Here is a 13,859-nt window from a genome sequence, read left to right as displayed (position 1 = left end):
ACCTTTTTACCAAGTTAGGACCTCTTCCTCAGTCCCCATCTAACTCTTCCCTTCCTGCAGCTTGAACTGTAAATTATGAACCACCTGATTTTGAAAGAGAACTTGCTATGTGTGTTTTATCACTTCACACAGCTTCAAATTAATCTCATTGCTACAAGATGATTGCTTGCTCCACTCCAGAATATTCTTAAAACTATTAGATTAACCCCTGAGAAATGCAGACTTATTGGGGAAATGCTGGCAAACCAGAATAAAGTGAGATGAACATGCCACCAAAATGTCTCCTAATAAAACAACCAAAGCTATATTCACAGTACATTACAAAGTCAAATCAGACACATCGAAACATATTTCTTCCTGAAAGTCAAATGAAAAAGAAAAAAAAAAAAAAAGCCAGTGGGTTTGCATGACAAGGCTGGCCTTTACCTCCATAGGAACCAGGTGGGACAACACAAGTATCGGTGCTGAATTCACTACAGACTGCAAGATAAAATTCACCAGAATTGTTCACCTTATCAAGAGCCTCTTAAGTAGGTCATGGTAGGCTCACCAAAACCTGACAGAAAAGAAAGTGTGATGGGTGACAAGGAGTACATCATCCTTAGGAAAAAAAAATGTCAGTGTTTTGTTATTCTGACCAAACATCAGCTGCATGAAAATTATAAAAAATTTAAAAGAGAATGTATAAGAATATCTACTCAAATGCAGAAATGAAGAGAAAGTCTGTTGCCATCTTCAACTGAAAAGTGGAGATTAATTAGGTATCAGGTGCTGCTTCTACTCAGTTGAAAATCCTAAAGAAATGGTTCTAAATACAGTTGAAAATCATTATTTAGATAAACTGATGCTTCAAGTTTTAGAAAGGTATTGCACAGACTATAGTGATATTACCCATGAATGTTGTCCTTTGCTTCCATCTCTAGAGCTGCTTGCTTTGTTTTTCACATGGGCATTTTTGGTCTTTGGTATTCTGTGTAAGACACCAAAGAAGGATCTGCCTGATTCTGAATTCTGCCCTTTACTACATGTTACAATCAGATTCTTGTGTGCTATATGAACATCATGAAAAACAGCAAGAAACGAAGCTTCTAGAAGGTGGGTAAGATGTTATTTCCAGCTAAGCCACTGTGATCCTTTATTAGTTATTTTATCATCTCATTTCTCCCAGTGTCTCACATTCAACTGGAAAAGAGAAGAGAGGAAGAAGTGGAAATAAATGTACTGCTCCCTATTCAAAGCTTCAAATGAATACTTAAACATCAATTGAATACATTTCTCTAACATAAATTAACTTTGCAGGAGGAAAACAAGGTTCTAGTTTCCAAAGGAGAGAGTCTTAAAAAAAAAAATTCCCAAAGATAAGGGCAGTGGAAGGTATAAAAGCACTTTTTCAATGGCATTCACAAATGTAAATAACAAACTCATATATAAAACTCATTTTTCACTTCTGACTTCAATCACTAATATGACACATCTGTTTATTTTAGCAGTGATGAATCAGAGTAAGCAAACAATCCAGTGAGATGTATCTTTAATTTTCTTCAATTTTTATGCTGCGCATATTTAGTGGTGGGGTATAACAATTATATAAAGCAAACAATTCCAAATGAAATACAGTAAACAGATGGGGCATAGCTCAAGTGAAAGAGTGCTTGCCCAGCATATGCAAGGCTCTGGGATCAATCCCCAGAATGTTGGAGGGGGCGGGGTCACAAGATACAGTAAGACACACACAAAGAAAATAGAAAAATAGGGCAAACACTTTCATAATTCTAACTCAAAATTAGTGTGCTATTATTGTTCCATATGAACTTTTGGATTGTTTCCTCTATTTCATTAAAGAATGGAGTTGGATATTGATGGGAATTGCACTGAATTTGTAGATAGCCTTTGACAGCATTGCCATTTTCACAAGATTAATCCTCCCAATCCAGGAGCATGAGAGGTTTTTCCATTTCCTTAGTTTTGCTTTAATTTCCTTTCTCAGGTTTTTAAAGTTTTCACCATAGAGGTCTTTCATTTGGTTAAGGTTATTCCTAAGTATGTTATTTTTAAAAGCTATTGCAAAAGGAGTTGCTTTCCTGATTTCTGCCTCGCTGTTCACATGGTTTGCATACAGAAAAGCCATTGATTTTTGAGAATTTATTTTATATCTTGCTACTCTGCCAAAGTTTTGGATCAGCTCAAGTAACTTGGGAGTAAAGTCTAAGATGTTTTTAAAACACAGGATAATGTCATCTGCGAAGAGAGTCAGTTTTACTCTATCTTTCCCTATTTGGATCCCCTTTATATTTGCCTCTTGCCTTATCGCTCTGGCTAGGAATTCGAGTGCAATGTTAAAGAGGACATCCTTGTCTTGCTCCTGATTTTAAAGGAAATGGATTTAACTTTTCACCATTAAGTATAATGCTAGCTGTAGGTCTGTCATAGACAGCCTTTATTATATTCAGGAATGTTCCCTGGAATCCTAGTTTCTCCAAAGCTTTCATCATAAATGGGTGTTGGATTTTGTCAAATGCTTCTTCTGTATGTTTAGAAATAATCATGTGATTCTTGTCCTTGCTCCTCTTTTTTATTGATTTATTTATTGTCAAAGTGATGTACAGAGGGGTTGCAATTTCATATATAAGGCAGTGAGTACAGTTCTTATCAAACTTGTTACCTCCTCCCTCATTTTTCTCCCATTTCCCCTCCCAAACCCCCCACCCAGTTGTATAATTGATTTACAGCATATAGTTTTATAAGTATTACTGTTCCATTGCTTTGCTGGTGTGGTAAAATATGTTAATTGACTTGCTAATATTAAACCAGCTTTGCATCCCTGGAATGAATCTGATTTGATCATAATGTATAATTTTTTTTATTACTTCTCCAAGTTGGTTAGCAAGAATTTTGTTGAGTAGCTTTGCATTGACCCAAAGAAATGGGTCTACAGTTCTTTTTCTTTGATGAGTCCCTGTCTGGGTTTGGAATAAGGGTTACTGGCTTCATAGAATGTGTTTGGTAGCGAACTTTCATTTTCAATTTCATTGAAGAGTTTGAATTCCACTGTGAATCCATCTGGATCTGGGTTTTAACAATCCTAAGCAGGAAGAACAGGGCTGGAGGAATTTCAATGCCAAACTTCAAACTCTATTACAAAGCTATAGTAATAAAAACAGCTTGATATTGGCACAAGAACAGGCCTGAGGGCCAGTGAACTAGAACTGAAGACCAAGAAATGAACCCGCAGACATATGGCCATTAGTCGTTGATAAAGGAGCTAAAAAAATAGGATGGAAGAAAGACAGCCTCTTCAACAAACGGTGCTGGCAAAATTGGTTAAACACCTGTAACCAACTAAAGCTAGATCCTTATATATCACCCTGCACCAGAATCAATTCCAAATGGATCAAAGACCTAGAGATAAAAGCAAATACCCTGAAAACACTTAGGAGAAACACTTGGACTCTTTGGCACCGGAAGAAACTTCCTTAATAAAGGCCCAGAAAAACAACAAATCAAAGAAAGGTTGGGCAAAAGGGATTGCATCAAACTGCAGAGCTTCTACAAGGCAAAGGACATGGTTTTACCCCTGATGTCACTACAATTGATTTTGGTACCCTGGGTATTGTACATACACTTAACAGAACTAAGGAAGGGAAGGAAAACATCAAAATGGAAAGGCAAAGGGAAAAGATGAACCAGTGTAAGAGCAATACTTAGAATATGCTGTAAACAAACTGTACAACGGGTGGGAGAGGATTGGGGAGAAGGGAAGGTGGGAGATAAATGAGGGAGGAGGTACCAAGTTTGATAAGAAATGTACTTACTGCTTTATGTATGAAACTGGAACCCCTTTGTACATCACTTTGACAATAAATAAATAAATAAATAAATAAATAAATAAATAAATAAATAAATAAATTTAAAAATAGTGGGCTAACGCAATTGAATATAAGTGACCAGTTTGCTTGAGACTTGAAGAAAAAAGTAGGTGAAAAAGCATTAAAAACAAAAAAGAAAAAGCACAAAAAGCCTCAAATCTATAAGTGGGTTTTCAAATATTCCCAATCAAAACAAAAAAGAAAAAGCACAAAAAGCCTCAAATCTGTAAGTGGGTTTTCAAATATTCCCAATCCCATCCCAGAAAGAAGGAAACAAACAAAATTTTCAAAACCCTCTTCCAAAAGGATAGCATTCACCACTTTTGATTCTGGTGTCACATGATGCATCCTCCTAATCCATTCAGCAAGACTTTTCCATGTGTGCCTTACATTTCTTTTTTCCTTCCTCCCTTCCTTTCCCTTCCTCCCTCTCTCCTGTTTCCTTCCTAATTACCTCCCTTTGTTCCATACTCCCCTTTCCTCCCACCTTCTCCCTTTCCCTCCCTTCAGTTTTCTCTTTTTTATGTGTGCCTTAAATTTCTGTTGAAGTTTATTTGTAATGTTTCTGTGTCTTCATTCAAACACAAACCTTATTTTTTTAGACTATATTTCTATTTTCCTGATCAAATTACTAAATCTGGGTTCATACTCCCTGATAAATCAAGATATGACTGCTTGGTCAGCTTTCCTGAGCATAATATTATAAGAATCTATGAAGAATAGGGATAGAAAGTGCCAGTATTAGTTTTCTAGCCTTCATACTTACTGCTCCAAGTAACAATATTTGGAAAATTGAGCCATTTCTTCCCAAGGAAGGGATCATAATCTTCATTCTTAGATAAAAGCACTAACTGGTAGAGAGGAAAGAAGCTTATTATAAAAGCAGCATTAGTGTTTGAGTGTTGACTATATCCAGTATGAAGCAGTTCCTAGGAGTTAGAGCAACTTAACTTAGAAATTCCAAAAGACACACAAGATAATGCTAAGCAAAATGGACTCCAGGTTATGGAAATAAGTGGTATATAATTGTTGTAGTTAACTTCAACATGCCTTGTGAAATCATACTTTTTCTTTTCTCTCGTATTCCTTTCCTGTGGTTTTACTCCTGCTATGACTGTAACTGATCTTAATACCCCGGATTCTGTATATACGTGTATGGGAACTAGGTTAGGGAAAGGCAATACCAAAATCGAGAGACAAAGGACAAGAAGACTAACCATTGCAATAATTATACTCACAAAACCAATTGGTATTAACTAACTGTACAACTCATGGTAGGGGGACTGGGGAGGGAGGAAAGGGGGAAAATGAAGGAAGAGGTAACAAGTTGGATAAGAAATGTACTTCCCTTGCATATGAAACTGTAACCCCTCTATACATCACTTTGACAATAAAGAAGAAAAAAAGTCTCAAAAAAAAGTACAATTTCAATTGGCAGTCTCCTCTGTTGTACTACTGACTAGGGTTTTGCTCGTAGTCCCCTTTCAAACCTCTAATATAGTTTTTCTAAAAGACAAATGGTTGTACAAGGGGATTACAATTTTATCTGTCCTTTTGCTTCTTCTCCCTAGACTCATTTCATGTTTTCCATTCTTGATCACATAAGTACACTGAATTTTCTGACTATATTTGTTCCCCTTTCCCTTTTTTATTCATCCACTCTACTCCCACTAGTCCCTCCTTCTGTACTCCAACTTGCTTCTGTTTCCTGGCAATTTACTTTTTTAACTAAGTGTTTCAAAGGTTTACTCCATAGAATTTCACTCCTGCATATACTAAAGTCATTTTAATTTATAGGCATAATATATTCACTTGTACATATGTATGGTTAAAAGAGAGATACTGCCGGATGCCAGTGGCTCACACCTGTAGTCCTGCCAGTGGCTCAGACCTGTAGTCCTAGATACTCAGGAGGATGAGATCTGAGAATCATGGTTCAAGGCCAACCCAAGCAGGAAAATCCATGAGACTCTTATCTCTAATTAACTACCAGAAAACCAGAAGTGGTATCCTCAAGTGGTAGAGTGCTAGCCTTGACCTGAAAAACTCAAGACAGTGACCGGGCCCAGAGTTCAAATTCTACAACCACGAGCGAGAGAGGGAGAGAGCGAGAGAGAAAGCAAGAGAGAGAGAAAGAAAGAGAGAGAGAGAAAAGAGAGAGAGACACAGAGACACAGAGACAGACAGAGACAGAGAAGACAGAGAAAGAGAGGGAGGGGAGCTATTTTGTATATTTAGAAGACCAGGTAGGAGAACTAAAGAGAAGGATTAATGAATCTATTTTCTAAAATGGCTAAAGAACAATTTTACATATCTTTATAAAAGAACTCAACAAAGATCCTTGAAAATCCTTGAAAAGTTGCAGGTGAAAGAAAGAGTAAAATTTAGCATGGCCATTAACCTGCCCATGGATTCTGTCCAATATGTGGTTATGAGAAGATGGATGGGAAGAAAAAGGAGTTATCAATGGGAAAGGGAAAAGAAGGGAAAGTAGAGACAGAGAGGACAAAAGAGAGGTAGACAGTCATTACTAGATGGAAAAGGCAAAAAAAAAAAAAATTAGGCTAGGTATAAATATCTTTACAACCTTATTCCATGTCAGAAGACAGTGGGCTGTCTCTCTAAAAGTAGAAGTAAGTGTGACCCAAGAATACTAAATCTAGCTAAATTAAAATTCAAGTACAAAAGCAAAAGGCAAGCATTTGCAAACGTTTAAAACTCAAGAAATAGAAAACGAATATGTCTTCCCTTAGAATAAACAAAGCAAAACAAGTACTTGACAGTAAATTCAGGATAAATAAGACACAAACAAATTAAAACAAATAACTAAGGAATGGAAAAACTGGCTTAAGAACCTGTGGTAAGTACAGAACCTATTTAAATATACAACTAAGACTAAACAACTGGAGGATTAAGCTTGCAGATCAGAGAATGAATATTGTGTAACTTGAAAAAAGAAAAATAATACAAGATACATGAGAGGAGGTGGGAGGAAGCACATGTATGGAAATTTCCTCATATAACTAGGAGATATTATATAATATCTGAATACATATTTTGATAGATGTTTAATTAGTGTTAATTTGTTTAAAATTTCTGTTTTTTTCACATGAAGACATGTTTGACATATCTGGCCATAAAAGAAATACAAAGCAAAATAACATCAAGATTCCCTCTCACCCTGGTAAGAATGGCCATCAGCAATAATAGAAACAACAGATGCTAGCTTAGATGTAGGAGAAAAGGATCCCTCACATGTCATTGGTGGGAATGTAAACTTGTTTAATCACTCAGAAAAGCAGTTAGGAAATCCTTCAAAAATTAAACATAGAACTACTCCATGATCCAGCAATACATGGTGGACATTTATCCAAAAGATTACAAATCAAGATACAGTAAAGCCACTTGCACTACTATGTTAATTGCTGCACTATCCACCATAGCCAATGTATGGAAACAGCCCAGATTCCCCTCAGTGGATGAATAGATCACAAAAATGTGGTATATACACACAATAGAATTTTACTCATCCATTAGACAGATGATACTACATCATTTGCAAAGAAATGGAAAAACCTGGAAAAAAATATGTTAAGGGAAGTAAGGCCCAAAGAGAAAAAGAACATGTTTTTCTTACATATGTATGTGATATCTAATTTATAAATTTGTAAGTAAACATGAGGTTCAAGGTATATTAACCAAAGTGTGGTATTTGAAGAGAAGAATCCAAGTGGCATAATTTCCTAGAGAAACTAACTCACAGTCCAATAAAATGAATACGAGGAAACTGGCACTTGAAAGGTGTATGGTGGGAGGTTAAGGGGAAGAGAATAAACAAATGAAGTAAACAGGTGGGAGAATGCAATCATAATATTCAATGCCTATCCTATGAAACCAGGAAAACTGATGGTATAGTCTAGGGCTGAGAGGAATGAGGGAAAATTATGAAAGGGATGAAATCAATCAAGATGCAATGCACTTATACACTGGTTGGCTGAATGGTTAACACCTTTGTACAACTACTGAAGCATAACAAAAATATAATTAAAGTATAAATTAAAGTATAACTTAAAATATACTGGTTTTTAAATTGTAGTTTAAAGTATCTTAAATTGAGTATATTCAATCTTTAGTAGAGTCACAGATTCATAGCCAGATGTAGCACATATAGATCGTAAATGCAAAGAGGTGACTTTTTTTGACAAACATGATCAGTTAATGAATATCCCAAATTCAATTTAAAATGCTACACTATCATCTCAGAATGTTTCTTTTAGCCCCTTCCATTAAATCTTTCTTCACTGACCTCAGAGTCAACTACTTTTAGGATTTATATTATCATAGATAAGAGGTTTCCTGATCATTTTTGCCCCAATAGGTCTCCTGATCATGTATATGAAAGGAATTCTGCTGTGATACCTGCTGATAAGGTTGAATAACTAAGCACTTACTGTATTATGTAGAAAATGGGAGGCCTTAAAAAAATAACTTCGTTTGGGAGCCTTACAAATGAATAAATCTAGTTATAAACAGTTGTTCTCCTTTTTTCTCTCAAATAATTGTAAACTTGAATTATTTTGATTTTAACTGAAAGTAATGCTGATAAGATAGATGTAGGAAAGACTTTTCCTTTGAAGGATTTCATGACACTCAAATTGCTACCACAGGAGCTATCTCCGTGTAAGCCTATGGGTATATTAGATCCATAGCCATCTGTTTGGGCCTGTGCTGTATTTTCAAAGAACAATAATTATTGCCAATAAAAAGAGTAGGGAGCTTTTTATAAATAAATTTAATTCCAAGCTTTCACTCAAAGAAAAATGAGAAACACTATTTGCTCCAATCCTTTATTTCTCATGTTATGAACTTGACTTGAGTTAAATGGCAGGTGTTTCTTTCAGGTGAAGAGTAGACTCCAGACTAGAGTACAATGGTAAAGTACGTACCTAACATGTATGAGGTTCTGAGTTAGAGCAACAACAACAGTACCAAAAAGCATATGCAATTATCCTTATTACTTATACCTACGTTTCTCTATTCATGCTTGGCCCCATGTAAAATGTGAACTTTCAACCTATACCATATACCATATGTACACAATTAAAATTACTTTATCCATACTACTGTTTTTATTAAGAAAATATGAGTGATTTGGGACACTGCTCATGACTTACCATGCATGAAGTCACCCAAGAAAATAAAGACTCACTATAAATGTATGCTGATCATATTTTAAGTGAGTTCAAACTGTTTTAACAAGAAAATTGAAGAAAGTTAATATTAAATAATAAAATGAAAGTAAATAGAAATTCTCTAACAGTATTCTCAAACAATGTAAAGTATATTTTCAATTTAAATGCTATCCACCAAACTTGTCTTATAATAGTAACTAAAATTCTAAATAGAAAAGTCTTCATAATTAAGGAAGATAAATTGGGAAATTATGCAACAGACTTAATTTTGTTTTAAAATGTTTAATACAGATTTAATTCATGCTCTTGACAGAATGAATACTTGGTCACAATATAGAAATAATGTTGTTACAGGAAATTTAATCAAAAGAAAAACTGATCAAGTGGAATAAATGAAAAGAGTAAATTCAAAAATCTGTTAGTTCCCTTCAAATAGCAAAATAGAGTACATCTATGAATGTAGATGGGAAATCCAAACTCACTGAAAGCTGATGAAAAATAGCAATAGAAGGTTGGGAAAAGCAAACGGAGATAAGAATATCTAAAGTCAGCAGCCCCACTTTTGGGTATCTATCCAAAAGACCACAAACAAAATCACAGCACAACAATGTTCATTGCAGCACAATTTGTCACAGCGAGAATCTGGAACCAGCCCAGATGCCCCTCAGTAGACGAATGGATCAGGAAAACGTGGTATGTACCACACAACGGAATTTTATGCCTCTATCAGAAAGAATGACATTGTCCCATTTGTAAGGAAATGGAAGGACTTGGAAAAAATTATACTAAGTGAAGTGAGCCAGACCCAAAGAAACATGGACTCTATGGTCTCCCTTATTGGGAATAATTAGTACAGGTTTAGGCAAGTCATAGCAGAGCATCACAAGGCCCAATAGCTATATACCCTTATGCACACATAAGATGATGCTAAGTGAAATGAACTCCATGTTATGGTAACAGTTGTAACTACTTTCAATGTCCTATGTGTATCTGTAGGTTCTATTATTGATGATGTTCTTGTATCACCTTCCTGTGGTTGTACCTACACTATCTCTGTAATCTTATCTGAGTATATTGGAAACCGTGTATACTGGTATTGGAACTAGGAAATTGAAAGGGAATACCAAATTTGAGAGACACAGGGTAAAAAAAGACAAACAACTACAAAAGCAATACTTGCAAAACTGTTTGGTGTAAGTGAACTGAACACCTCCGTGGGGATGGGGGGGAGAGAAAGGGGGAGGAGGGAGGGGGGTATGAGGGACAAGGTAACAAACTGTACAAGAAATGTATCCAGTGCCTAGCGTATGAAACTGTAACCTTTCTGTACATCAGTTTGATAATAAAAATTTGAAAAAAAAAGAATATCTAAAGTATAGTTACACATAGTGTCAAAAGGAAATGGTTAGTGCCTTTGAACAATTAACATTAACTTGAACAAAAAGAGACTTAAGGAAAGTGAAACAGTTTACACATCCTACAATGAGTTATTCATGAGAGGAGAGAGGGTAAAGAAAGAAGATAAAGTAGGGTGAGTGTGGTAAAAATATTGAATGTGCATGTATGAACTTGGAAACTGTTCATTATTATGGAACTATATGCATGTGGAATGGGGAATTTGTTGAAATTGATTTAGGAATGAGAGGGGAGGAGGGGAGATAAGAGAAAGTAATGGAAAGAGTGAGCTCTGATCAAGGCACATTGTATCTATATATGGACACAGCAAACAAAGACCCCCTTCAAGCTAATACTCCCCCCATTATACAATTGACACAAATAAAATCTAAAGCATATATAAAATATGCCTATAATTAACAGTTACAAATTAAATACATACATATACCCATATGATAATCCATAAATATGCAATGTCTAAAGTAGTTATTTCTGGTGAGCAAATACAATCACTCAACGTACAAATGTCAAAAGGGAACCTGGAAACTTCAGAGGACCTATAGAGTTGGGATGAAGGTGAAGGAGAATAATGGACAATCATCAAGATATACTGTAACATAAATCTATGTGTTGAATTGAAACTCTTTGTACAACTATTTATTTTTCGATTTTTTTTGTCTTTATGTTTTGCCAATCTTGGGGCTTGAACTGATGGCCTGGGCACTGTCCACAAGCTTCTTTAGCTCAAGGTTAGCACTCTATCACTTAAGTCACAGTGCTACTTCCAGCCTTTTCTATTTATATGGTACTGAGGAATCAAACCCAAGGGCTTCACACATGCTAGGCAAAATTCTACTCCTAAGTCACAGTCCCAGCCTGTACAACTATCTCTAGGTAATGAAGTTAATAGTTACTTTTTTCTTTACTTTTTGCACTTTTCTTTTGCCAGTCCTGGGGCCTGAGCACTGTCCCTGGCTTCTTTTTGCTCAAGGCTAGCACTCTTCCACTTAAGTCACTGCCACTTCCAGCTTTTTCTATATATATGGAACCCAGGGCTTTATGTATGCAAGGCAAGCACTCTACCACTAGGCTATAGTCCCAGCCCTACTTTTTGCATTTTAATAATAATCAAATGTACATTTGGATAAAACATGATAAGATAGCAGGCTGAGATGCAGCCAGCCTGAAATTATTAGTTGGGGAATACTGATGAACACTGCTGACAAAATTCCTTTCTCAGTGCCGTGAAAAGAAAGACATAGGATGCCCAATTATTATAATACTTTTCAGGAGAGGTGAGAATTTGAGGTGTAGTTGCCAAGGTAGATAAGAATATATAATTAAAAGTGTAATGCTGTGTACAGATGTCAGATAAGGACAGTTGTTTGAGAAGTCTACCATTACATGGATAAATTACAGTTCCAAAAATGGTAATAATATTATCCCCATGTTATGTAAAGGTTAGCCTAGGTATAAAACTCATATCCTCAGACAGCAAAACCAGTGCTATTTGTATTGTATTACTCTAGGGTAGAAAAGTAGTGATACTCCATTCCTCATGAGAGTCAAATAGGGCTGAAGATACTTTTTACCTATAGTTACTGTTCTATTAACTTCCAGTTTAGCAAAGACACTTCTCATTTATGAGTTTCCTTTATTCATCAATAAAATAGCAATCTATAGCCAAGCTCCACCCCATTACCACATTTGATAAGAGTATTAGCCTATGGACTCATAGGGGAGCTAATGACAGATAGTTCTCCAGTCCTTCAATGAAATGAAAATAATAGGCAGGAACAATGTGATAAGAGTTATACTGCCCAAGTACATTAATCTATCACTCCAGTAAACTCCATTCCTCTGAAGATACTTGCCTTAGGACAGGAAGATTATGTAAAAACGAGAAAGAGGACATCAAGAAGCTACCAAGTAACTGTGTTTAAAAAGAAATGTATTCATTATTTTACTTTTGTAACTGTAACTCCCCACCCCTATTCATCACCTTTACAATAATTGAAGAAAAAAAAGGGTACCAAGCCCCCTACAGTAGCTATAATCCTAGCATTCAAAAGACTGAAGCAGAAGGATTGTGAGTTTGAGGCTAGCATGGGCTACATAGTGAGATGCTTTCTTAAATAATAACTTACAAAAAAACAACTACTGGGCTGGGAATATGGCCTCGTGGCAAGAGTGCTTGCCTCACATACATGAAGCCCTGGGTTCGATTCCCCTGCACCACATATATAGAAAATGGCCAGAAGTGGTGCTGTGGCTCAAGTGGCAGAGTGCTAGCCTTGAGCAAAAAGAAGCCAGGGACAGTGCTCAGGCCCTGAGTCCAAGGTCCAGGACTGGCCAAAAAAAAAACCAAACAATATTGGCTAAAACTCACATCAAACACAATAAAGGTAAGTAAAACTTGTAAGTATCAGGAGAATAACTACAATACAGTATGTGCTATATGGGAATTCCACAAAGCCATGTGACAACATTTAGAAAAATGCACCAAGGAAAAAGGGTTATTTAGTTACTAATGTACAATCTAAACAAAACTAAATCTTTTCTGTCTAATTGCTTACTCCTTACATGATCAGTTAGTTGTGTTTGCACAGTACCTATCAGCTCCCTTTACTTACCCCAAGACAGAAAATTAGCATCTTAGGCATAAAGAAGGAAATGACTGACTATCCCACAATAAAAGAAAAGAAAGTTCCACCTATTTGGGCCAAAAGTAGGTCCTTAAATGTCCTTTTAATTTAATAAGAAACTAATCAATAACCTCCTTTTTCCCATGGGAAACTTTAAAAATGTCACCAGTTAACCATAATATTATTTCTGAAAAAACTGCTATAAATCAATTCTTACTTACAAAGGAGGCTTACTTGTTTTAGTTAGTATTCAATAATACCTTGTTAGCATCAAAATGAATCAATGAAATATTACAGCACAGATAACCAAGACACTGCCAAAAATCTTAGAAGGCAAGATCAACATCACTATTCAACTGGCATCCATGAAGCCACTAATGAAGAAAAGTAGATGTCATGAAATGAAGAATATTTCATGAAAAGGAAGAAAAACATTTCTTAGAGAACATAGTCCATTTTAAGTACAAAATAATCAAAAGAGAAGAGGGTGTTAACAGACAATTTAAAGCTTAAGTAGACAGATGTGCACTTGTCAAAGAGAAAAAAGGAGAACCCTGAAAAGAGGATTTGAGAATATCTGAAGTTAATTTGGCTTATCCATAGTACTTAAATAACCAAAGATACCAAGGTAATTTTAGGTTCTCAGATGCTATAATGAAAGCTATTACCCTTCATTCTCAACTGAGAATTTGAGGAAGCTTCATTATTTTACATTTGCTGTGGATAATCTGGTGGTACAAAAGACTTTATGAAGAATTCCC

General features: G+C 35.7%; 1 protein-coding gene across 6 annotated transcripts in view; it reads right to left on the bottom strand.

Annotated features, from left to right (window-relative positions):
* Dock4 (dedicator of cytokinesis 4) overlaps window positions 1-13,859 on the bottom strand; it is a 417,461-nt gene that overhangs the window by 264,807 nt on the left and 138,795 nt on the right. The window contains exon 1 of one of the 6 annotated variants that reach the window (XM_048339772.1): window positions 9,041-9,217. The exons of the other annotated variants lie outside the window; for them this stretch is intronic. Within the exon in view, the coding sequence (XP_048195729.1) occupies window positions 9,041-9,047 (7 nt within the window). The 5' untranslated portion in view covers window positions 9,048-9,217. Of the gene's footprint in view, window positions 1-9,040; window positions 9,218-13,859 lie in introns of those variants that run through there. 6 annotated transcript variants of the gene reach the window in all.

This window comes from Perognathus longimembris, chromosome 2 (genome assembly GCF_023159225.1).
Source record: "Perognathus longimembris pacificus isolate PPM17 chromosome 2, ASM2315922v1, whole genome shotgun sequence".
NCBI classification, from domain to species: Eukaryota; Metazoa; Chordata; class Mammalia; order Rodentia; family Heteromyidae; genus Perognathus; species Perognathus longimembris.
Note: the sequence above shows the minus strand (reverse complement) of the source record. Positions and strands in the feature narration are given on the sequence as shown.